The sequence below is a fragment of the Garra rufa genome, chromosome 20 (genome assembly GCF_049309525.1).
Source record: "Garra rufa chromosome 20, GarRuf1.0, whole genome shotgun sequence".
NCBI lineage: Eukaryota > Metazoa > Chordata > Actinopteri > Cypriniformes > Cyprinidae > Garra > Garra rufa.
Genome location: NC_133380.1, coordinates 36,966,212 through 36,992,884, shown reverse-complemented (window position 1 = coordinate 36,992,884; position 26,673 = coordinate 36,966,212). Strand labels below are relative to the sequence as shown.

At 37.0% G+C, this 26,673-nt stretch overlaps 2 protein-coding genes across 2 annotated transcripts; one reads left to right on the top strand and one right to left on the bottom strand.

Annotated features, from left to right (window-relative positions):
* Window positions 1–10,973: 10,973 nt before the first annotated feature.
* Window positions 10,974–13,633, top strand: krt15 (keratin 15). The gene is made up of 7 exons (XM_073825466.1): window positions 10,974–11,582; window positions 11,814–11,896; window positions 11,978–12,134; window positions 12,333–12,494; window positions 12,603–12,728; window positions 12,842–13,062; window positions 13,377–13,633. The coding sequence occupies exons 1-7, from the start codon at window positions 11,022–11,024 to the stop codon at window positions 13,531–13,533; spliced, it is 1,467 nt and encodes a 488-aa protein (XP_073681567.1). The 5' UTR covers window positions 10,974–11,021; the 3' UTR covers window positions 13,534–13,633.
* Window positions 13,634–13,732: 99 nt separating this feature from the next.
* krt98 (keratin 98) lies at window positions 13,733–24,588 on the bottom strand. Its single transcript, XM_073825468.1, has 8 exons — window positions 24,289–24,588; window positions 21,711–21,793; window positions 21,443–21,599; window positions 17,654–17,815; window positions 17,305–17,430; window positions 14,216–14,433; window positions 14,094–14,107; window positions 13,733–14,001 (listed from the first exon to the last, which is right to left on the bottom strand). Exons 1-8 carry the CDS (start codon window positions 24,586–24,588, stop codon window positions 13,904–13,906), a joined length of 1,158 nt encoding a protein of 385 aa, XP_073681569.1. The 3' UTR covers window positions 13,733–13,903.
* Between the last annotated feature and the right edge of the window lie 2,085 nt (window positions 24,589–26,673).

Genomic DNA, 26,673 nt, shown 5'->3' with positions numbered 1-26,673 from the left:
CTTTAATCACAAATATCTGAGCTTGTCTAATGCATATTTCTGCTAAACATTTTTATATTTTTTTCTTAAATTACAACACAAGTTTACAAAGTTTAAATATACTTTTAAAACATAATGTCAAACACATTCTGAAACATAATTAGGCCATGTAATTTACATCATTACATTACTTGATGTAATAGTAATTAGTTAAATCAAATAATTACCACAAGTCCATAGTCTTTAAATGTTGTACAGATGAAGGATTAAGTCAAAAGGATAACACAACGATTAAGGGTTTGGTTAATGGTTATATCATTGTTAAAGCTTTTTAAAAATTATTTTTTCTTCTTTTTTCTAACCAACATTTTTAAAGGCTTTGAGGCACCTATAGAAGATCTCTTGTTGTGACAATCATGTATCTCATTTCTGACTTTATAAACATTATTGAGTTAGTTTGAAAGCATATTTTGGCCATGTTTGGCCCTGGCCTGCTTTATTTTGTTATATAATGTGGGTGTAGACAGATATTGGAGGCCAGATGTCAAAGTGCCTTCCGAATATTTTTTTATTTGACTTTGAATTGAATACTTGTCAAAAAGAATTAAGTCTTGCGGTAAACATTTTGAAAAGATCTCATCTTCATGAAAAGTCTTTTTAATTGCTTAACAAACATAATTAAGAACATCAAGTCACTATTTTCAGGCCCTTGGCTAAAAAGCTGGCATGAGATGGCATCAGATTAATAACCGAGTCACCAGTGAAAACTAGTTTTGTCAAGCTGATGCAAGCTCTCACACTAGGAGGTAGAAGCCACACCCATGACCGATCCACTATCAACACAGCTGCTCTGCCTCACAGAAAAACCAGCATGATCTATGCAGCCAAGGAATTTTCTCATAGTGCTCAAAGATCATTCAGTTCAGAATGGAAATCAATCAATCTGGTTCTGTAAGTCCTTGTTTCTATAAGTCATAGACAGCACAATGAACAGTATTTACAGAATACATTCAGCAGGACTGGGAATCATTCCAACAGTTTATATAAATAGTTCTTTCTGAGGGCAGCAAATCTGATATCTTTTGTTCTCTCTCTCTTTCTCTTCTGTAGTTCTAGTTCGGTTATATTTGTGATACACATACTGTACAGTTGAAGTCAAAAGTTTACATACACCTTGCAGAATCTGTTAACCCTGCAAAAAATGTTAATTATTTTACCAAAATACATACAAAATCCATGTTGTTTTTTATTTAGTACTGGCCTGAATAAGATACTTCACATAAAATATATTTACAAAATAGTTGAATTTATAAAAATGACACTTGAGTCCTAATACTGTGTTGTTACCTGAAAGATCCACAGCTGTGTTTTTGTTTAGTTTAGTTGTTCATGAGTCCCTTGTATTGTCCTGAACAGTTAAACTGGCCGCTGTTCTTCAGAAAAATCCTTCAGGTCCCACAAATCCTTTGGTTTTTTTTCAGCATTTTTGTGTATTTGAACCCTTTCCAACAATGACTGTATGATTTTGAGATCCATCTTTTCACACTGAGGACAACTGAAAGACTCATATGCAACTATTACAGAAGGTTCAAACACTCTGATGCTTCAGAAGACAAAACTATGCATTAAGAGCCAGGGGGTGAAAACTTTTGAACGGAATGAGGATGTGTACATTTGTCTTATTTTGCCTAAATATCCAATTTTTTTCATTTAGTACTGCCCTTCAGAAGCTATAGAAGATACATATATGTTCCCCAGAAGACAAAATAAGTTAAATTTACCCTGATCTTTAAATTCAAAAAGTTTTTACCCCCGGCTCTTCATGCATCATGTTTCCTTCTGGAGCATCAGTGAGCGTTTGAACCTTCTGTAAGGTGGATCTCAAAATCATACAGTCATTGTCAATTATTTTACCAAAATAAAAGGAACCATACTTTTAACAGATTCTGCAAGGTGCATGTAAACTTTTGACTTTAACTGTATACTACAGGTCAAAATTGGAATAATTATGATTTTTAATGTTTCTGAAAGAAGTCTCTCTTCTTATGTTCACCAAGGCTGCATTTATATGATTGAAAATACACAAAAACTGTAATATGGTGAAACATAATTACCATTATTACCATTTAAGAAACTGTTTTCTATTTTAAGACATTTTAAAATGTAATTTATTGTGATTTTCAGCAGCGATTACTCCAGTCACAGTGTCACACAATCCTTCAAAATTTATTTTAATATACTAAATATTTCTTATCATTATCAGTGTTGAAAACGGTAATTACTGATTATTATAATTGTGGAAACCATGCTGCATTAAAAAAACAATGTCATGAATAGAAAAATCTGAAGATCAGGATTTATTTGAAATATAAATATTTGATAACAATATAAATGTCTTTACTGTCACTTAAAAAGTGATACATTTAATGCTTTTTCTTGCTGAATATTTTTTTAAAGAATTTTTTTAACGAACTTACCCTAAACTATAAATTAACTTACTTAACGTACCCTAAAGTATTGAATGGTATGCATCACGGTATCCACAAAAATATTAAATAGCAAAACTGGTTCAATAAATATTTCACAATATTACTGTGTTTTCAAATACATGCACTTTATAACACATTTTCAAAAACATTATTGTTGTTGAAAGAAGCCTCTAATGCTCACCAAGGCTGCATTCATTTGATAAAAATATAGTAAAACAATAAAAATCTTTAATGAATATTTGTTTTGCAACAACTTTTTTGCTCTTAAGACCTACACTCTCATTTTCTCTCTTTAGTCTTTTTAATTTAATGTCATTTCATTGATATAATCTTGCATATTTAAAATGTAATCAATTTATTTATTCATCATCATCGAAAAACTGGAAAAGTAACCATTTGAATAAACTTGTTACAAATGACCTGCCGCTTAATCATGCAACTGAACGATTAAATCCTCGCAACAACAGAATCCACCCATGATTCTAGAGTTGTGCTTCTGCATGACAGGTTAAAGCCTTGAGAAAACATGTTTGGATCATGAGAAATCCAAATCATCACAGAAGGTCTGTAATATCATGTCTTTATATTGCAGTTGATAAACAAAAATTATGTGGTCACCCACTTCTAACTAACGGTATTGTTCAGGCTCTTAATTCGAGTGTGAACAAATCTTAATGCTAGTAAATATGTCAATCAGTGCTTCCAACTGTCAGCATTTTGGTTCACAAAGCAAAGTCCCTATAAAGTCAAGAAGAGCTTGTCTGGCCTGCACAAAGCCTACATCTGAACCCCATTGATCATCTTTGGAATGAAATGGAACACTGACTGTGAGCCAGACGCCGTCATCAAAAACACTGTCACATACCTGACTTTGACTGCTTATGTGTCTAAACAGGAGAAAATCCCTGCATCCATGTTCCAACAGTGTAAAGCCATGTGTTGAAATCAAATGTTCAAAAAGCAGATAGAAGGGTGTGGTGAATGAGTATCCTCTCCATATATAGTGTGTCTAAATGGATCTTTGATTCAAATTCTATGATACGAGTTAAAGGGGTCATCGGATGCAAAACTAACTTTTACTTATGTTGTTTGAACATTAATGTGTGTTGCAGTTTGTGTAGGCCTACACAACCACCCTACAATGATAAAAATCCACCAGTGGTATTTTTTAATCTTTAAAAGTAATATCCCCTTTTTAAAATCAGGTCATTCTCAGCTTCTTGTCATTGTGAGGAAACATAATTGATTGACATGAGCACCGTACCTTAGACCCACCCTCATGAGCTGAAACACTCCGAATGCGATCGCAATTGCATCGACTCAGGTGCAGTGAAAGACAAGAATGTCTCTGATTGAGCAATTGAGGCGTTCTGTTGTAAGATATAATAACTCCTGACATCTGAGCCACTTAAGAGGCAGAGGACAACGTTACTTTCGTTTTTTAAAAGGAAAGCGCCGATCCCGATCTACATATGCATCTATGTTTGTGTGAATCATTCGTGATGCAGCTTCACCAACAGCAGAAGTGAGTATAAGGGTTTTTTATACATCTTTGCAAATGGCCTTTCTTGATAATGTGCTTGTTGGCAAGTTTCGCGGATAAACGCGGCTAAATGCAGCTAAACGCGGCTAAATGCGGCTAAAGAAAACATTACAGCTCATAATCCCTCAGCAGAGAGGGGCGGGGCGAGCAGAGCTCATTTGCATTTGAAGGGCCCATGCAATAAAATGATCTGATATTTTGCAGAGCTGATTTTGACAAGATAAAAGGGTGTTTTTTTTACATTACTATTGAGATTTTTTAACCAAAGTATATTAGGGACTTTTCATTAAGACCCTAAAGAATCATATGAACTTGTGGAAAATGGGCATCCAATGACCCCTTTAACGAAGCGCAATACTTTTGGATGAGAAAGCAAATGTTTTGCAAGCAAACGCAAAGTTTCTTGAAGGAACACTATAGTTAAGCAAGAGAACGCTAATGTTTCATGAGAGAATTTTCCAGAAAAAACGACAGCAAGTGAATGGGCATTTTTTAAAATGCCCCCTAAAAGAAGAAGTTCACTTCCAGAACAAAAATGTACACATAATTTACTCACCACCTTGTCATCCAAGATGTTCATGTCTTGCTTTCTTCAGTCGTAAAGAAAATGTTTTTTGAGGCAATAATGTTTCTCCATATAATGGACTTCAACGGTGCCCACGAGTTTGAACTTCCAAAATGCACTTTAAATGCAGCTTCAAAGGGCTCTAAAAGATCCAAACCAAAAATTAAAGTTTTTTTTTTCTAGCAAAACGATTGGTTATTTATTTTTTTTTTTAAAAAGATTTACAGTTATACTTTTGAACCTCAAATGCTCATCTTGTCTAGCTCTGAGTGAACTCCGGGTCAAGACAGTTAGGGTATGTTGAACAACTCCCATCTCATTTTCTCCTCCAACTTCAAAATCGTCCTAAATCGCTGCAGAAGTACCGACCCAGTGTTTACAAAGTGAATGTGCAAGGAAAGGGTCAAACTTTACAAGAAAACTGTAAAACAGTGATGTAAGACGATTTTGAAAAAAAATCATAAAAAAATTTGATAACTGTCATAACCGGAATACACAAAGTTCACACAGAGCTAGACAAGACGAGCGTATGATGTTAAAAAGTATATAAATCGTTATATACTTCGTAATAATCATACATTAATCGATCCTTTCACTAGATAAGACCCTTCTTCCTCGGCTGGGATTGTTTAGAGCCCTTTGAAGCTGCATTTAAACTTAATTTGGGAAGTTCAAACTCGCGGGCACTATAGAAGTCTACTATATGGAGAACTATGTTGGGGGTAACGCATTACAAGTAACGCAAGTTGTGTAATAATATTACTTTTTCCAAGTAACTAGTAGAGTAACGCATTACCTTTTAACTGACAAGAAAATATCTGAGTTACTTTTTCAAATAAGTAACGCCAGTTACTTTTCCACCCCATTTATTGATTAAAAGCTCTCCTGTCCTCATGTTGAGAGAAATCGCGAGTAAGATGTTACTTTAGTTCTAGAATAAATGTGAACCTGCGTTAATTCATCTCACTCACTACAAAAACAGATACAGCATTCCCTTAAAATGAATAAAAACAGTGAAATTCAATGCAAACCTGCAATAATTAAATGGTAAATAATACAAATATCCTTTATGTATTTAATCCCATTTTATTAACTGATGTTTTTGCTGCCGACCTTCGATGATCCAATTCATCCATACTAATAAGCAAAAATTACTCAAGATAATCTAACATTTGTTTCCCTTTTTATTTTATTGCTAAAAGGTTGAAATTTTTTCTTCTGCGGTCTACTGTACAGATGTGAATTTACTTTTCTCTAAGCCTGAGGCTTTTGGTGTAAAACAGCTTTTACATTTGCCAAAAATGCTTTTTATATTAAAAACAAACGAGCAAGCCCTGCCCAGATTTAAAAAGTAACCCAAAGCATTACTTTCCATAAAAAGTAACTAATGTAATTAGTTACTATTTTAGGGAGTAACTCAATATTGTAATGCATTACTTTTAAAAGTAACTTTCCCCAACACTGATGGAGAACATTCCTGAAAATTTTTCCTCAAAAAACAATATCTGTTGGCGCCAATAGCCTTGTGGGCAGCACGCTGACAAATAGCGGCATTGCGCTCTGGGCGTCCCGTGTTCGAGTCCCGACTCGACGACCTCGTGCCTCCTATCTCTGTATCGTGATTCTGTCTGGAATCGATTCTAAGTTTTTTTAACAGCAGGTGGCGCTCTAATCTAGTTTTTAACCACACACTCAGACGCTCACGGTCATGTAATTCATGCAATTGCACGACTAGGAAATGCTTTTATGATGCAAGAATAATGTACACCCATGCAATTCGCTTCAATCTTTTGTTTATGAATAATTATTTTAGTTTATGAATAATTATTTTAGGTTCAGGTGTTAGGAATTGGAAGCAAACAAAGTACAGATGTTTTTAAAGTATGCAGTGACATATGCTGTTAAAAACTAAGCTGCAGAATCGATTTGAAAAAGCATCGCGATGCATTCGGAAAATCTCAGAATCGATGCAAAATCATTCTCAATTCGCGATGCATCGATTTATCGTCGCGCTATTTGTGCCTGCATTAGTAACGTCTTATATTTAAACGTGAACTGTAATTGATGTAGCCTAATGTGGTGCTTAGAATGCCAGCATTCACTTTGACACAAAAGCTTACTCTAGCAATTTTTTACGGTGTTAGATAATTACACCTTTCACCGCCACCCAATAACCACCGTGCGTGATTCAACCCTCAAGATTTCCAATTTCACCACCGATTTGGATTTGAAATTGACTTCGCACAAATGTTTGCCAGTGCTGCATAGAACAACGAGTATTGGCATGAACTGGCTGAACAAAACAGGAAGCCTGAGACCGCGGTGAGTCATGAACACCGGCTTCCTGCAGGCGATAACAGGGTGGATACCTCAACAAAAGCCAGAGCTGTCATTCATACCTCCGAATCCTAGAAGTGTAATTCTAGTGCTTCATTCAGGGCAGGGCAGAAAGAGAGTCATATTTCTTACTACACTCTTAGAAGAGATATATGAGCTGTTCAAAGATCTTTAATCATGTTTTCTGACCTACAGTAACAGTTTGTGAGCATATTTCCAATGGGCATAATACAAAATACAGCAAGCACACAACTTTCTTACCACACCTAATATGTGACCCTGAACCACAAAACCAGTCTCAATGAGCAGTTTTTTTGTAATTGAGATTTTTACATCATCTGAAAGCTGAATAAATCGTCTTTTTTACATGTATGGTTTATTAGGATAGGACAATATTTGTCCGAGAGATGCAACTATTTGGAAATCAGGAATCTGAGGGTGCAAAAAAATCTAAATATTGAGAACCTTTAAAGTTGTCCAAATGAAGTTCTTAGCAATGCATATTACAAATCAAAAATTAAGTTTTGATATATTAATAGTAGAAATCTACAAAATATCTTCATGCAACATGATCTTTACTTTGATTTTTGACATAAAAGAAAAATAAAAAAAGTTCAAACTCGGGGCACCATAGAAGTCCACTATATGGAGAGAAATCCTGAAATGTTTTCCTCCAAAAACACCATTTATTTACGACTGAAAAAAGAAAGACATGAACATCTTGGATGACAAGAGGGTGAGTTGTTCTGAAAGTGAACTACTCCTTTAAGACTGGTTTTGTGGTCCAGGGTCACATAGGCTATGTGTTTCATTTATAAGTAACTTTTATACAGATTTTTAACCATGTGATTATTATTATTTTTATTCATTTTAATACATCTGCTCTTATTACAATAATACAACTGCCGTTACTGTAATAGTAGTCTCAGCCTCAGACGTCACGCCCACGGAACGTTGGCTAAACGTCTGATGCATATGGTACACTTAACTGGAAACACTTCAGGAATGTCGAAGTCGTCATCTGATTAGTTGAATTTGACCGGATTTCCGGGATATGCGAGTGTCGCGTTTGCTTTCGGTCCTCCGGGAAACAAAGCCCTGACTGATTTACTCGGCGTTTTGCTAAAAGGTGCTTATGCAGATGCGATTGTTGTTATACACTTTTGCGACGTTCGCGAACAAATTATTGACGTACTGCTTGTTCTCCCTCTTCTTATTTAACTGGTTATTTCAATGACTGACTTGTTGCACGCCAGTCTGTTGTTGAGGCATTTCCATGCACCGAAACGTGACGCTGAACGAAACGAACTGTGATTGGCTGTTTGGCATGTCGGTCAAACGGCCTTATGGGCGGGCCTTGGCCAATTAAAGCTGCCATGAATTCCAGACCTTCAGCCGTCAGTCTGAAGGTCTGGCTACGCGAGACTACTGTAATAGTAACAGTTTTTAATAATATGGTGCTGTTTTAAGTAAGTGTCTTAGAACAGCAAAAACAAACATGTGCATTCCTTTTACAGTATTTTATTTGCCTTACATGTTAACTACATCTGTTTATTATGTAAACACATTATCCATGTAAGTTTTTGCAATCTTTCAGCATACAGCAGGATAGACTTTAAAGGACTTTGTAAACAAGGGACGTAATAGGAGAGGGCATGTAAAAGGCACATAAAACAATAAATTGTTCTTTTATAGAGTCCCTTGACTCATTATTTTACTACAAGACAAGAACAACCAGTTTGTCTTTTAAAGTTTGAGTTTCAATGAATCCCTCTTTGTGTAATGACAGTGTTTTCATTGTCTGTGAAACAGAGACTGTTTATCTAAGTTTTAGTATCCCGTAAATGGCCAAAAGAGAATGTAATTGCTTCCCTTCATTTAGATATCAATATAATATGATGGTAATATGACATATTATTCTCTTAGTATTATCTTAGGTACTAAATGTGTTAAATTAGTCATATAAAGATTTTGTGATTGCGCTTACAGAAATAAGAAACATGGAAAAGTGTCTGATATCAGTGATGCTGCTATCTAAAATATGGATCAGGTTTATGACTGCCACACCCAGTACAAAGAAACACACTGAGGTTCTGTAACAAATTCAATAAGTAGCATAGGAATGAAGAACCCTGTTATAAAGTCAGAGGGGAAAATGACTAAATAGGGAAAGCGGTATAAGATGTAGGCTACTTTCAGTGGAAAAGTGTATTATATTTAATGGTTTTTGCGTTCATTCGAAAAGGTTTGCTTTCTTCAAGAAACTTACGAAACTGACAAACAGACATGCTGATAAAAACAAAATATGAAATGTAAGGAAAATTATATTTCAGGGTTTTGTGTTTGTTTGCAAAAGTTTGTGTTCCCCCGAGAAACTTGCATTTCCTCGCAAACGTTTTGCATTACTCTGAGAAACTTCACAAAATGATGATGGAAAATGATACAGAGCACCTGAAGGGACATGGTGATAGAATACCTGTTTGCAAAGAACTTTTTTAAGTGTACCCTTTGGTTGGTCTGTGAAATAATGATATGAGTTGGTGGGGGAAGTTATATTGCAATGTTTTTGTTGGAAAACTTCAAGTTTCCCAGTGGATTACAAAACTTTTGCACACAAATGAAAAGCTTCCTGCGGAATGGCAAAAGCTTTGTGAACGATTGCAAAAGATTCTAAATTTTCTTTTATTTTAGCCCACTTGCAGTTGCTTCTTTTGTCAGTAGTAAATTCCCACAGCGAAAGTAAAAGGCTCACTAAGACTACAGTCATTAATGGATTAACTTCCACATGGCATGTTTACAAAAGCGTGCACATAAATATGTAATTTAAATTACAGTTATATAGCGATCTTGCAGTAACAAGGTGATCTTTTAATCCATCGAAAACATTCCCTGAATTTGTGATCAAAAATAGAGCAAGTAAGAGCTTGTTTGGAAGAAGCACATATGGATCAAATAAATCTTGTCATTCATTATCTCACAAAATTCACACCATTCTGCACCGTCTAACCCGCGGGCATAATCACTCAGCTTCACTTGATGAATCAGTTGATATATAGCCTACATTAAAATTCTTGTTCAGTTATCTTTCCAGCATTGTTTTCATTGATTGTATAATGACAGCTATACAAAAGTACAATGTAACCTTCGTAAATGTGTTCAAACTAGCAATTACGCTACTGATGTACATCTTCATGCAACAGCCTTTTATTGACTCTTAAATAGCTTAACTGCTGATAGAAATAAATCAGTCGAATTGCATGGTCATGCTTTCCAAAGCAAGCAGTTTAAAGTTTCTTACACATACAGTAAAAGAATTTTCTGAGACAAAAGTAAAGCCTTCTGGAGTGGTGTATCTGAGTCATGGCTTAAGCTCTCCGAAAAAGTTACGCAAGACGAGCGGAACCGCTCTAGTACGTCTCCAGATGGCTCTTGTGCAATTTAAAAGTTCACTTTGGAAAATGTTTCTCTCTCTTGCTATGTTTTTGTTCTGTTCATGTTTGAAAAGACAAAGGGAGGTCTGTTCTGGGGAAGTTGGCAGCATTCCACGTGCAAGAGCCCATTTCACTCTGTGGTTTTAGCTTGCTGTTTATAAGTGTTTATCACATCCAGTACTCAGTTGTCTTGGAAACCCCGCTGGCAGGCACAGGTCATCCTGTCAACACACATGTTATGAATCCTGTAACACAGACCGAATGGCAGTAACATGAAACCCTATGCAGACATGCATGGGAAAATCAAGTCCTACATAACAAAACAATCACATTCTGTGAAAAATTTTGCAGGTTTTACATGCATGCATATTTTGAGATAAGATGTGTGCATGCTCTGGTGTTTCTCATCTTTTGCACGTATCCCTGGGCTATGGGCTCTCACTCAGAGCTCATTCCAACAAATCATGTCATTTCACCTGCCAGATCCTCTGCCTCTGGGCATGTTTTGGGCGGAGAGTGAAGTTTTGAGTTCATATTCTCCCCTCACCCCCTCCTCCATCTCTACCTCCACCCACCCCTTACCTCATCCCACAAACATATAAAAATCAATCAGCCTCGTCTGTGCACCACATTCCCTCTCCTTCCAGCAAAAAGAATCTCGCCTCTGCACCCCAGCAATGACGTCCTTCAGCAGCCAAAGTTTTAGGTCTTCTGGAGGGGGCTTCGGTGGAGCCTCCATGCGGGGTGCTTCTCTAGGAAGGTCATCCTTCGGGGGCGGTGGAATCAGCGGCGGCCAAATAAGCTCCATGCGTGCTGGCAGCGTGTATGGGGGTGCAGGAGGCCGCGGCGTCCGAATCTCCACTGGATCGAGCCTCTTTTCATCTGGTGGTGGCGGCGGCGGTGGTGGAGGAGCAGGCTTTGGCTTTGGATCTGGTGGTGGAGGAGGGTTTGGCTTTGGTGGTGGCGCTGGTGGTGGTGGAGGAGGGTTTAGCTTTGGTAGTGGCTCTGGAGGAGGCTTTGGAGGAGGCGATATGGACATCAACGCGCCCGTCAATGAGAAAGCAACCATGCAGAACCTGAACGACCGTCTGGCAACTTACCTGGACAAGGTGCACTCTCTGGAGAAGGCCAACGCAGAACTTGAGTTGAAGATCAGGCAGTTTCTGGAGAACAAAACCTCACCTTCTGCAAGAGATTACTCTGCCTACCAGGCCACAATCAGCGACCTGCAGGATAAGGTACTGCTACAAGATATTGTTTTCATAGCTGCAGGTTTAAGGGCGTGGTCATGTTTGCAGTTTCCTGCACCTCAGAATGAAACCAAGCCATGCACTTGTATTGTTATGCATGTATGCCACCTCCTAAAATGGGTGCAACAGACAATATTTGCATGTGCATCTTAATAATGCATATTTGGAAGCTATGCATTTTGCAAAAACATCATTTAAAGCATCTCTTGTCTCTGACAGATCCAAGATGCCACCCGTGTCAATGGAGGAGTCTACCTGGCCCTCGATAATGCAAAACTGGCAGCTGACGACTTTAAGAACAAGTAAGTCCAAACCTACAGTGTATGAAACCTCTAACTTAGGGGAAGAGTTACTTATAAGCTGCTCTGTTTTGATTCACTCAGGTATGAGAATGAGTTGGCCATGCGCCAGTCTGTGGAAGCAGATATTGCCGGGCTGAAGAGACTCCTTGATGAGCTGACATTGGCAAGATCCGATCTGGAGATGCAGATTGAAGGCTTAAAGGAGGAACTTATCTTCCTCAAGAAGAATCATGAGGAGGTAAAAACCTGTCCTGTCAATCACATTGCTGTTTGATTGTTATCTACATAACAAGCAAGATCTTGCCAAAACAGACATGTTCCTCTGAACATAAAATGAACTGACAAGGCAATGGAATGTGATGCCCATAAGCACTGTAAATTTAAAAAATGTGCCTCGGGGGTCATACATCATCTCAAATTATTCTTCTCTTTGTAGGAACTGGCAGCCATGCGTGGTCAGATGACCGGTTCAGTGAACGTGGAAGTGGACGCAGCTCCTCAGGAGGATCTGAACCGCGTGATGTCTGAGATCCGTGAGCAGTATGAGGGAGTCGCTGCCAAAAACCGACGTGAACTAGAGGCCTGGTTCCAAACAAAGGTAGAAGAGGGCTAATAAATCTGAACTAGTCAGAACTAGAACAATTCATCCTGCAAGTTTTGGTCTTTGGAGACACTTGACTAAACTCTGAATGTTATTTATCTGCAGTCAGAGACACTGACCAAGGAGGTTGTTGCCAGTACAGAGGTACTACAAGAGTCCAAGACTGAAATCAGTGAGCTTAGACGCACCCTTCAAGGCCTGGAGATCGAGTTACAATCTGAACTCAGTAAAGTAAGTGTGTTAGGATATATCAATACCAATATGGTAACTTTATTATGCCATTCTAAGCTGGTTTACATTGGTCTCCAAGCTGACATTCTACTGTTTCCTTACCTACTCTACAGAAAGCTTCTGTTGAGGGAACTCTTAGGGACACAGAAGCACGGTACTCCACGAAGCTGGGTCAAATACAGGCTCACGTAACAAGTCTGGAGGAGCAGATTGTTCAGCTCAGAGCTAACATGGACAGACAAGGTCAGGAGTACAAAATGCTGTTGGACATTAAGACCCGGCTGGAAATGGAAATCGCAGAGTACAGGAGACTGCTGGATGGAGGAGCAAGCAGGTAGGAGATGTTGGAAGATGGATAGTGACACTGACACCGTGTCTACACCGCGCCGCAACAGCTAAAGTCTGTCTACACTGGACGCAGCAAAGCGACCGTTGCAAATCATTTAAACTTTTTGTGAGCACGTCATAAATAGAACGCGGCAGCAGATTACTGTCGGAGATTTGCTGTGTCGCGCCGCGCCGCATCCAGTGTAGACAGCATAATAGGTTCTAATGTCATTTGTCGCGTCGCGTCCGGTGTAGACATGGTGTGAGTGTATGTGTGTTTGTTGTTGCAAAGAACACGTATTAACATTTTCTCTTTGTCAGCATTGTCACTGGTGGAGGAGGAGGAGGAGGGGGAGTAGGAGTTGGAGGAGGAGTAGGAGGAGGTGGAGGAGGAGTGAGCTCTGCCAAAACCGTCATGGTGAAGACCATTGTGGAAGACATTGTTGATGGAGAAGTGGTGTCAACTACTACAAAATAAATGCCAAATGTCATAATACACTGCTCATCTACACCTGTCGCAGCAGACTTTGTCATCCACTGTTTTTGATAATAAAATCAGTGATGCCACAGAAACATGATCGTGCTTTGTCTCATGTTAAATCTGTTTACTGTTTAATGATACATTTTAAGATTTGTGCTTTTAGTACATCAGGCATATGAACCCCCCCCCCCCCCAAAAAAAACAACAAACAAAAACAAATTCACATTCAGATAATCATGTTCATAATCTAACACAAGCAAACTTTCAATTGCTTCATTAACTGTGTAAGTGTGCAATACAGAGGTTTTGAACAGAATGAATTAGTAAAACATGTGATGTCCTCAGCTGAAGTGTGTTTTTGAACAGATTAGTCATTTTTCTCATTAACATTCACACTCTCGCTGCTGCCCGCAATCTTCCCGTCCACGAAGGTCTCCACCACTGTGATAGTTTTGGTGACAATTTCTACAAACAGACAATGGGAGATGTTTAATTAGCAATGCACTATAACATAATAATACACAAAATATATTGTTTACTGTAAAACAGTCACTTACTGTTGTGGTGTTCCCTGTAAAAACAGAGGGAGAGAGAGAGAGTTGGTGTTAGTAATTCAATTCGATAATCAATTATTTAATACAAGATATTCAATTCAAAAAAATAATTTCATGAGCATCACTTCTCATCTCCATCCAGTAGTCTCCTGTACTCTGCAATCTCACGCTCCAGTCTGGTCTTGACGTCCAAGAGTGTTTCGTACTCTCGTTTGTTGTTGCCAATGTTAGCATGAAATTGACTGAGCTTGTCCTCCAGGTTGGTGACAGTTGCCTGAAGCCTAGCCAACTCATCTCCATATTGGGCCTGTGTTTCCTCCAGTTCACCATCAAGGGCTGATTTCTGTGTACAGGCATTATATAGGCATTACACACACACATATATATATATATATATATATATATATATATATATATATATATATATATATATATATATAGCCTAGTAAAGCAACATGACACGACCAAGACAGTGCAGTTTTCCCTGAAAACCAGTACAACTGCAAATCTGACAATACAACTGCAAATTTTGATTCTATACAAGAGTTCAGATCAGTAGTTAATATTAAGTGACTTACGTTTTAGACATAATATTGTTAATGTTGACTGTTTTTGAAAATTTGCTTACAAAAATAGTTCCAAACAAAGATCACAGCCCAGAAGCGCTTCTCTGAGCAACAGCGCCAGCTGTGTTTTGTTACTGATTGATTCAGTGTTTTGAATGAACTGGGTGAATCGAATGATTCAATAACCTATTAAGCTTAGCTGTCTGAAAGAATCATTTGAATGAATCACTCAATGACTCACTTCTTAAGACAGTTACTTGCTGCCTCCTACTGGTGGCCTACATCTACAGTCAAATATTATTCAGACATCAGATATCATTTTTGATGTTTTTTTTTTTTTTTTTTTTTACTATTAGGTGCAGGACACTATACTGCCCTCCAACGGCAAAGCGCAGTAACTACATATTTGGTCAAAATTGAGTTGAGGCTTAAAATGGACTTTGTGACAACTGTTTTGTCTTGTGGCAAAGTAGCCTGGTTAAATTGTGTCCTGTTTCAGAGAAACAAGAGTTTCAACATGTTTGACTAGCTGGTGTAAAAATTTTAAAGGCATTTTTCTCAGTTTCAGTGTTTGCGTAGTTACTGCACTTTGCCTTTGGAGGGCAGTATAGTTCATTTATGACAGTGAGGATAGCAAAATAAAGTAAACTGTGACATTATATGCCCAAAAATTATTCATACAGTGGACTACCAGACCGAAAATTTGATTTGAGCCATTGACCTGACCATGTTTTGTTACATACCTTTCTATCAATGTTATCTGAGGTTATCAAGATGAATTTGTTCTCACACAGTTTAACTCTTGAGTTATTGTCACATTTTACTACCATTTTCTAAACTATAGTGAATAGGGGAGAGTGGGGTGAGTTGTGCCAGTTTTTACTCAAATTGACTTTATAGTGAAGCCATGACAGTAATCCCCCCAATTTAAGTATGTACATATATTTCAGGATGTGGTGCATCCCTGGGAACAATAACTTTGGATCTGAAATAAACTGATTCAGAATTATAGCTTTCAGAAAAAAAGTGGTCTCGTGTAATTTACCCCGATGTATTCTCCCCAAAGGCACAACTTACCCCGCACCGGGGGCAAGTTGTGCCTTTGGGGGGAATACATCGGGGTAAATTGTGCCAGTGATTATTTAAGTAAAAAAGAACATTTTAATTTCATGAACTGTAATGCTATATAAAATCAAGACAAATTCAATAAAAAATGACTAATTTAAAGTTTAGATATCATTACCCTTTTAAACTATTGGCATGTCATATTTTCTACTTTTTCAGAAAACTAAAAAAAACTCAAATATACAATATATGATATTTGTAAATAATTAGAAGACTGTCGGTCAATCATGTAACATTTAATAAAAAAGTGACTTATTATTGAACATTTCTGAACATCCGATTGTGATTAAGCCACTTAAAAAACTAACAAACGGCAGGTAAATCAAACACTAATGAGGCACGCTCATCTCCTTATACAGATTATCTCTCTCTGTATGTAAGTCTAGATCAGGGATGCCCAACCCTGTTCCTGGAGATCTACCATCCTACAAAGTTCAGCTCAAACCCTAATCAAACACCCCTGAACCAGCTAATTAATCTCTTAGGTAGCATGTGATAAGCACAGACAGCTGTGTGGGAGCAGGACTGGAACTAAAGTCTGCAGGTACTGTAGGTAGATCTCCAGGAACAGGGTTGGGCAGCCCTGGTCTAGATGGTCTAAATCCAGACTATTACTTAACATCCCACTGGCACAACTTACCCCTGCCCCTTTGGCACAAATCACCCCAGCCCGACAATTTTGAAAAACTAGCATGATCCCGCAGTTTAGAGCTAACATTATGCTAACTGTATAGACTCACTGTGTAGTGTGATAATGTGAGAAATGGTAAAAGTGTCTGAATAAATGTTGGTTTGTTGAGTTATGTTAATTTTATTTGCTAACAGCTCTATTGTGTTTTATTATATTAACTGAAATTAATAATAAAAGTATAATTTGATAGGAAAGATGACACAAACACAAAGACTGACCTTTATACGCAAAAATGGCATGGAAATCAATGTATGCAAATTTTAGTATGCCATAGTCAACTTTAAATATATAAAACTTCATTTCCCAACAACAAAATTGTGGCCAGTGAAAATGCTTCATATATTTATATAGCTTGAATACACTTCATATATTTATATAATACTTGTTTGTTTACTTACTTACAATAATTATTTAATAATACATACTTTACTGTGCACAATGCTATTTGGTGCAGTAGGGCAGCGTTAAATGGAAACAGTGCTAATGACCCACACGTTTGAGACACTATCTCCTGTTTAAACAGTCTATCTCTTGTTCTTCCACAAATGTAAGCAGAGGAAATTACAGCACATTTTCCCTGACTGCTTTTAAAGTCCTAAAGCTGGCAGAGCGCTGGTTGGTGAACTAGAAGGGGTGAGGCTGAAGCTCACGGACAGAAAGAAAAAACAGCCTGGCACAACAGTTTCTGCCTAGACATGTTGCCACAGACTTTGAAATTATAGTGCATTGCTTCTTCCCTTTTATCCTACAACTCAATGAGGTGATGAAAGCATAGAAAAGCGAGTTTTGCAATATAAATAAATGGCTTATTGTAAAGGGTGTACAGGTTTACCATGCTCTGATGGGTTTGCAGTTCAATCTGTAGTCTCTGCAAGGCGTTTGTCAACTCCTTCAGCTCTGTTCTGCTGTGCTGAAGGTCTTCATTATGTGTGACCACCTCCTGTTGCACTGTGGCGATCTGCAGTTAACAAAATCAAAAACAACTATAACATCACATGCATCCCACTATAAAAGAATTGTGTTCACACGTGAGCGACGGAAGTCCATGTGATTAAAGCTGGAATCTCAAATGCAAATCATTATACTCTGCCATATTTACATTTTAAAGATAGAAATGTCGTTTTCAAGATATCAAAAATAATAGTATTCAATTATAAAAGTATGTGTGGTTTTAACTTCACCTTTTTCTCATACCAGGACTCCAGTTCTTTACGGTTTTTCTCAGTCACAGTCTCATAATGTTGTCTGATCTCAGTCATGGCCTGGTTGAGGTCCATAGAGGGCGCTGCATCCACACAAACGTTAACCTGACCTCCAGCCTCAGCGCTTGCCAGAGACATCTCCTGTGAAAAAAAAAACCAACATCAGAAAATGCCTGATCTAGCACAGAGACGAAGATGGATTGTATAATGATACTGACGTGGGATTAATCATCTAATTGTAGATTTGTAAAGAATAAAAAATGTGGGAGCGGTGCGATGAGCCTAGTGATTTAATCTCAAACATGTCTGGACGGTTTCAGTAGAAAAATTAGGTTTTGTGCACTTCCGTTTATTATAAAAAACCTTAGCACTTAGAAAAGTTCGAAAAGTCTTCTTAAGTGTGTTTATGCGTGAATGATGGCCCTTTCATAAACCCAAGAGGCCCAGCGATAATACTGTTTAGTTTAAAATGATGTAATGGAACGGAAAATCCCCCAGCAGAGCCACAGAAGAACAAAAGAAAAAGGAAAAAGGAAGGAACACTCTTAATGACCCCTCTGTTTTTCTGATGTGGAAACTGTTATCGCTGAAATGGCCGATTATGGGCAGCTACAGTAACCTATCAACATCAGAATTTGTCTTTCAATTGTTTTAAGATGAAAAAAACCTCAAAACAAAAGATATTAACTAATTTTTCTTCCACCCACAATCAGTTAAGAAAACATTCACTACTGTTTCAAAGCTCAGGATCACTGTGGTTTAGTTTCACTATGGTTTTCACATACTTTTTTCCAGCAAAGATGCATTAAAATGATCATATTATGCAGTAATGACAAAAGTATTTATATTTTAAGGCAAGACACTGCAGGTAAATAGGGTAAAAACAAACAAACTAATAGTTATGGCCTTACTTACCCAGTTGATTGATTACATTGATAATTGCAAAAAAATTGTATTACAAGTTTTCTAAAATGTTAGGTTTAAATATGCAAATGAGCCATTATTTAATCAAATATCTAAACACTGGATGAAGTCAGTTTCAAAATTCTTGTTTAATTTTTTTTTGACATATTAGAGTCAAAAGTTTTACAGAGGGAATTTTGTCTCATTTCGTCACGCCATAATTCAGAAAAAAAACGTACAGGAAACACAATTTTTTTTTTTTTTTTACAATTTTTTGGGCAATAAAATGTATAAAATCAAGCAAATTACATGTAAACAAATCCCTCTGTAAAAACCTTCAGGATATAGACAGGAATACAAATTTTAAGGTTGGTGTGTGTAAGTGTTACTGAAGTGGAGATTTATGGCTCAGTGTAAGAGAAAAAAACTAATTTTGAGAAAATGGCCTTTAAAAATATGCATTGTAATTGCAATCTATTGACACAAATAGATAAAGTGCTATAAAAGAAACACTTAACAGTGCTTTTTGTATGTATTTTTTATGACTTTTATGAAACACAAAAAAGCCCAAAATCTCAAACTTGATAGGTGCACGAAAAAACAGCCTTTTTGCCTGCAGTGTCTCCCCTTAAATTAGATACAAATAGCATTGGTTAACATGAGTATAACTCCTGTGCATACATTATCACTCTTTTATATCAGTGTTTTAATATATGTGTGACCCTGGACCACAAAACCAGTCATAAGGGTCAAGATATACAACTATTTGAAAGGCCGAGATACAATCAAAAAATCTAAATATTGAGAAAATCGCATTTAAAGTTGTCCAAATGAAGTTTTTAGCAATGCATTTTATTTAAATTTATGGTAGGAAATTTACAAAATAACTTCATGGAACATGATCTTTATTTAATATCCTAATGATTTTACAAATATATCCGTGCTACTTAAGACTGGTTTTGTAGTGAAGGGTCACATTTTTGGTATGCAACTGAAACGTTTTGAAGTTTGTGTATCACTGTTCAATATAAGGTAAACTTATATCTGGATATCATTTACAGGTCTTTATATTTCACAGGTTTTAAGAGCTGTGTTGTATTCAGTGAGTACCAGGGTGTGTGCTCGTCTGTTTGTGGAAGGGTTGGAATGTGAGGAGTGGTGGAATCTCACACTGAGAGGAGATCCACATCTTTGCTTTTGAATTAAATGGGCCATTCAGAAAGTATAAAACACAAGCAGAATCCTTAACTTGTCCCTCCAATGTTGGCACAGAACAGCACAATGGACTTCTAGGGACAGTCTCCCTGCAGAAACTTTGTCTGGACGTTCACACTGACGGTGATTTGCCGTGACAAAGCAACAGGAAGTCATTAATTTTCATTAGAAGTTGATAATCCTACTGGATCGCAAAAGGGAAGCATGAAGTTCAAAAACACTGCTAGATATGGAAAACAGTCATTCGTTTGTAGCAGTGGTAGTAATTAGGATAAATAATGATAGTGAAGTACTGTATCTTGTTGTATATGCTAAGCTAGTAGGCTAACCAGCTAGCATAGGTCTACACTACCAGTCAAAAGTTTTTAAACAGTAACATTTTAAATGTTTTTTTAAAGAAGTCTCTTCTGCTCGCCAAGCCTGCATTTATTTGATCCAAAGTACAGTAAAAACTGTGAAATTTTGAAATATTTTTTACTATTTACGACAACTGTTTTCTACTGTATATTTTTTAGAATTGAATTTATTCCTGTGATTTCAATGCATATTTTTTAGTCAGTCACATGATCCTTCAGAAATAATTTGAATATTCTGATTTGCTGCTCAAAAAACATTTATTATAGGTTTCTTAGATTAATAGAAAGTTCAGAAGAACAGCATTTTTCTGAAATAGAAATCTTCTGTAACATTATAAATGGCCTTATCATCACTTTTGATCAATTTAAAGCATCCTTGCTAAATAAAACTAATCATTTCTATAATTTCTGTAAACATTATACTGACTCCAAGCTTTTGAATGGTATAGTGTATAATGTTACAAAAGATTTTTGTTTTAGATAAATTCTTATATTTGGATCTTTCTATTTATCAAAGAATTCTAAAAAAAAGTACTCAACTATTTTGAATTGTGGTATTAACAATAATAAATAATGTTTCTTAAACAGCAAAAATCAGCATATTAGAATGATTTCTAAAGGATTTCTGATACTGAAAACCGGAGTAAGGATGCTGAAAATGTAGCTTTGATTACAGAAAAAAAAAACATATTTTAAAATATATTCAAATAGAAAGCTGTTATTTTAAATAGTAAAACTATTTCACAATATCATTGCTTTTGCTGTATTTTAGATCAAATAAGTGCAGGCTTGGTGAGCAGAACAGACTTCTTTGAAAACATTAAACGTCTTACTGTTCAAAAACTTTTGACTGGTAGTGTTACTGAAAATATATCTAAGAAATGTTTTAGAACAGAGTCTGAATGACATCACTATACCACATCACCATGGTAATATTTACCGTATACAGTGCGGTGTAAACGTTTCCAGATTAGGCTACTTGTGATTATATAACAGGTTTGTGTAAAACAGGAATCAGTTTGTGGGTGGAATATCTGAATGACCGGTCTCATGGGCATTGCCCTAAATAGAAATCCTGTCATGGTGATTTCACCGCTGTGTACAAGCTAGAATCTTTTAGAATATACAATAATATACTGTTAAACTAACACCAATTTACAGTTCTATCCAGTTTAATTAAATTAAATGAGTTTTTAAACAAGATAAACCACAAAGACAGCACAGGCGTAGCCTATAACCACACTGAAGACTGCTCAGTGAGGCAAAAATAGGAAATATGTGTCATATATCGTACCTCCTCGTGGTTTCTCTTCATTATGATGAGCTCCTCATTCAAAGCCTCAATCTGCATCTCCAGATCCGACCGCCTGAGGCTAAACTCATCCAGAAGTTTCCTCAGACTGGTGATGTCGGCTTCAACGGCCCTACGCATGGCCAGCTCATTTTCATACCTGAGGCGATGGTTCATGGAATTAATGATCTTCTAATGACCAATTATAGAATTAATGATCTTCTAATGACCAATTAAATCAATTGCAATACATAAAAGTTCACGTTCTCACTTTAGCTTGAAGTCATCAGCAGCCAGTTTGCCATTGTCCGCAGACAGGATTAATGTGGCGTTGTCTTGGGAAGCCAGTTGAATCTGCCAGTTAGAAAAGGAAAATTTGTTGTATCATACAGATGGTTATACACAAACAACAAGTGCCAATGATGTCAGAATATTTAGAAGGTTATAGAAAATACGCCCTCAGAACACTTAATTCCAAATGAGAGGAAAAAAGTCTATTGCACAATAAACATTCTGGCACCTGAAGCCATTTTAATTTCTGTGGAATTGAGTACAGCCACAGAATGTGGAACCAAAGCCAAATCTGACAACAAAACTTGTTCAGTCTGTTTTTTAACATATATTTGTCTAGATGCTATCGCATACTTGTCAATCAGTGGATATATGTATATAAACTAAGAGCTAAAATAAATAAAAATGCCACAAGCAAGTAAGTGTTTGTTCTGTCGTCAGTGTTACTTTTATTACCTTGATGATGTAATTAAACTCTGTATTGTACACATTTAAAATGCTCTGGCAATACTGTAACACAAATGTCATGCCAATAAAGCCACTTGAACTTGTTACTTTAGCATTATTGGCTGACGAACGTTCTAAGGTGTGCATTATTTTCAGGGAAATGCATGGCGAACATAGTTCCAGGCAGCTCTTGACCGCATTACATGTCTGTATCACTTCGCCATGTGGTTTCAGTTATTTCAAAGGTCCTTACAGGCTTAAACAGCAAAATAACTAAAACCCATAACGACGCTGTCCAAACAAATAAATACAGTAATCAACAGGATAAAAACGACAGATTATTTCCACGTTCACACAATTACGTTTTATTATGAACGGAAAGCACATACTCTATTTATCCCACTCTCTCTCCCTTACAGACGCACACACAGTAACATACGCGCTAATGTTGTTAGCACTGCTCTAACGATTAACAACTTAAAAATTATGTGGCATTTCTCACAAGCGAGGAAATACCGCCGCTGTTCCTGAAGAAAATGAACTTAAAATTTCTCTATCAGTAGTGACTCTACTACTGATAACTTTTAAGAGATGCACAGACTGAGAGAGGTAATTCACGAGCTCTCTCTCTTTCTCTCTCTCTCTTGCTGCGTCCCAATGTCCCTACTTATACTATGCCCTTACTGTATGTACTCTTTTGGTGAAGAAATAATACACACTTTTGAGTGTGTAGTAGAAGAGTAGGCAAGCTTTGGGTCATACTAACACGTCACACAACTGCGTCTTAAACTGGCCTGTCAATCATCTTGTCACAGTTAATTAACATCCTCCACATTTAACTTTATTTAACGTCCTATCTTATTGGAGAGAAAAGAAGTAGCACATTGATCTGCCTTATGAAAACTCATATTTTCTGCATGATGATGCATTTAAAAGTTAATGAACAAATGGTTGTTTATAAAAGTTCACATTGCTGTTGCAGATGAAATATAACACAGATAACATTATATATATATTTTTTTTACCGGGTTAATGTTGATTATTAGTAATTTAAAATTTTTCTAAACATCTCTACCTAACCGCAGGTCGTGCACTTCCGCCATGCTTGTAGTTTTTTTAATGTGTTTTATTCGTGTTTGTAGTTCTGGACAGAATCCTTTGCCAAAGCGCAACAGACTGTGGCCAATATTAGCCATTAGAGTGTGCACGGATCCGCACTTAAAAAATCGACCTGAAATAGTAGACCATCCAGGAACTTTTAGCATACTCTTTTCAGCATACTATGCTTTTGGTTTCACATACTATTTAGGATGGATAGTATGAACATTGGGACGCAGGGTCTCTCTTTCTCTGTTTCCATCTGTCTGTTGTCCGCCTGTCTGCCTGTCTGCTTGTCTGTCTGTCTAAAAACTTCATTATTTCGTTAACTGCATTCAACGGCTCAGATGTTGTTAGGTCTAAAATTACGTTTTGGAATTAGCAACGGAGGCATTGGCTGAGCTGCGTAAGAAATTAATCCTACTCACCATAGAGTTTTAAGGACAAAACCCAGACGAATGCCTTAAAATATATCATCTGATCGATGTCTTGAGGTGTGGTAACCGTAGTATAAGCAGAATAATTCACTTCGGTCTGTTGAATTATTAGGGCGTGTTCACACTCGGCGTCTTTTTTGACAAGAAAAAGTTGACAAGGGTGCTTTTTTAGTTAAAAAAAAATCTGGCAGTGCTGCCCCTGCTGAAAAAAACAGCTAAAACCAGCCTAGGCTGGTTGGCTGGTCTTAGCTGGTTTAAGCTGGAAGTAGCTGGTTTTAGCTGGTGGATTCCCAGGCTGGGAAAGTGGCCAAAATCCCTCTAAGACCAGCCTGCTCACCAACTATGACCAGCTAAAACCAGGCTGGTTTTTCACCAGGGGCAGCCGAGGGCATCTTCAGTATTATAATAATAATGCTCCGCTTCGCACCGTGGCCGTACCACCACCTAGGATGTGCATTGTTTACTAAGAATTTAATGGCGCATCGTCAATTATTTCTTACTTATTGTTATTTATTCATATTTAGATCTTCTTTTTTTAGTGATTTTGTTATGTGCTTTTGTCATTTTGTCACTTACCTTGTTCCTCAGGTCCTTGATGGTGTCCAGGAACATGGTGTGGTCAAATGTAAAATCAGGGCGACTTTCATACCACTCTCTGATCTTCTTCTCCAGCTCAGCGTTGGCCTTCTCCAGTGAGCGCACCTTCTCTAGATAGTTGGCCAGGCGGTTGTTCAAATTCTGCATGGTGGCCTTCTCATCAACTGATGGGTCTAAACCATCAGCTAGGTTGAAGCCCCTTGGTGAAGAGGAGATCCTGGTTCCTCTGCCACCGGCTCCTCCATATACACTGAGGGTCCTGGATGAAGGGTAAGACATACTGACGTCCTGGATAAATTCTTGAGCATGGAAGTGGGAGACAAGACACGAAAGCAAATGCTTGGCTGTGACTTTGTCAGATTCAGAAAAATCTTTAAATACCTGCCCAGGATGAGGGAGGGGAGTGGACGTTTGGCTTTTCAAGGAACAGGTGAGTATGAACCCTTGTCCTCTAGAACCCGAACATCAACATTTTTTATGCCCTTTAAAGTCAAAATGTGGCATTTCTTGTCCTAGACTGAATTATCAAGAATTCTAATCATAACATTTCCATTAATCTGAAACCGAAATGTTTTCTTTTTTAAATGAACACACCCAGGCGTAACACATGGTCAAAGGTCTTGTTGAATGTCAACACACTAGATCCCTATCGTGGCTGACTGAATCAGTGAATGACTGAAATTGAAGATTATAGAACTAAAATGGCAATATAACATTTTTTAAGCCAAGTCTTGTATAGAATACTAAGTTTTTACATTTGCAGGAGAACTTTTACATAAATTAAAAAATAAAAAGGGTGATGTATATTGTTTAGTATTTGTGTTCACTAACTGAGACAAATAAACACAATTCCTCTTACCACTAAAGGTAGGCCATTTAAACCGAAAGTTATCTCCTTGTAAATCATCCTCAGATCATATTACAACTTTTAACTACAAATGCAAGGCAATTTTTTAATGGTGGCAGATATGGCATTTGTCTTTGACTTTTCACACTTGAAATCATAGTTATTATATGTTTAAGTTTCATTGATTGGATGAACAGCTCTAGCATTGCTGAATGGAATTTTCATTGGACTATTAAGGTATGGTTTAGTAATTTAGTCAGTTACCATATTAGAGATACTCCGATGTAAACAACAGCATTGATTGCATGGTTAATGTATTACTGAATATGTTGTTCTGCTAATTTATGCTGTCTAAAAAATGTGTGGATGCTGCTAAATCATATAGAGAAGGACTTAGTAAGCAGGAAAGGGCAATATTTTGACAAACTAAAGTTAATAGGTGGTAAAGATACTTTCAAGCAGTATTAATTAAGATATTGGCCTATATTTTATCTACCGTAAATGATAAGAACAAACACGAATGTTGTCAAGATTTTTGCCCTGGAATTCCTGGTTCAGTTTGGCCAACCACAAACGCCTTTTGTTCCGCAGACAGTTTTTTACACTCTTCTCCTTGATTTGTAACTTTCAGCAGTCTATAGTACTCCAAATATTTTGTCCTGGTCCGACCAATAAGTACAGCCCAAAACATGACAATAATTGATCATTTTCAGTAGCAGTAATCATTAAAATATGCGAGTTTCATTCGGTTCAGTGGCATTGTTTACGCTCAGTGCCACCAATATGGTCAATGAATGACATGTCATGAAAACACTCTATACAAGGCACGCCTTTGACTGTCGGTTGTTAACCATTTAGTCGTAACATTCTAACACCGCATCGTTTCACACTTTGACATCTCAATGTGGAGTAAAAACTGCAAAAAACCCCACAGTGTTTCATAACCAAGGGTAAAAAGCAGTGCTAACCTCACTTTTAAATTACAAATGTGAAATATGGCAAAAACCTAATTGCCCACAAACACTATAGGTTCAAAAGGTAAACAAGCAAGTGTGTTTTTTTACGAGCAGGGTGTGTCGAATGTGTGGTTTCACACCAAAAGTTCATGATGTTCAAACTGATAACAACTTAAATATTTTCATCTCATGTAACTGAGCACATTGGTTGACTCTTCTATCTCCTTCTTTACTAATGTGTTTCCAAAAGTGACTAAATGTCCATCTTTCTTTTCTGTTATTTATCTAGTTATAAGACAATTATGTAGGTTATAATTTTCAGTACAAACATGCAGTGTGACAAACCAACCCCCTTTTCCCTTTCATCATTCTCTATCCAAAAGAAAAAAAATCCTTTTACATGGACGGTTATATATATCTGGTAAAGCAGCATTCTGGAGTATACAGTATCATCTCATCTTGACGTATCTTATGTAATGAGGGCGCAGGTACACTCCTATGACAGCGTAAAGAGATAAGATTTAGATGACTGAAAAGATGTCTACACTTCAGCATAGTGGA

What these genes read in the sequence shown, in the direction of transcription:
- krt15 (XM_073825466.1), top strand. Translation starts at nt 11,022, where the DNA reads ATGACGTCCTTCAGCAGCCAAAGTTTTAGGTCTTCTGGAGGGGGCTTC. An exon ending in GCTGACGACTTTAAGAACAA is followed by an intron (nt 11,897 to 11,977) that starts GTAAGTCCAAAC and finishes TGATTCACTCAG; the next exon opens with GTATGAGAATGAGTTGGCCA. An exon ending in CTGGATGGAGGAGCAAGCAG is followed by an intron (nt 13,063 to 13,376) that starts GTAGGAGATGTT and finishes TCTCTTTGTCAG; the next exon opens with CATTGTCACTGGTGGAGGAG.
- krt98 (XM_073825468.1), bottom strand. Translation starts at nt 24,588, where the DNA reads ATGTCTTACCCTTCATCCAGGACCCTCAGTGTATATGGAGGAGCCGGT. An exon ending in TCAAGGACCTGAGGAACAAG is followed by an intron (nt 21,794 to 24,288) that starts GTAAGTGACAAA and finishes TCTAACTGGCAG; the next exon opens with ATTCAACTGGCTTCCCAAGA. An exon ending in TGCAAACCCATCAGAGCATG is followed by an intron (nt 14,434 to 17,304) that starts GTAAACCTGTAC and finishes GCCTGTACACAG; the next exon opens with AAATCAGCCCTTGATGGTGA.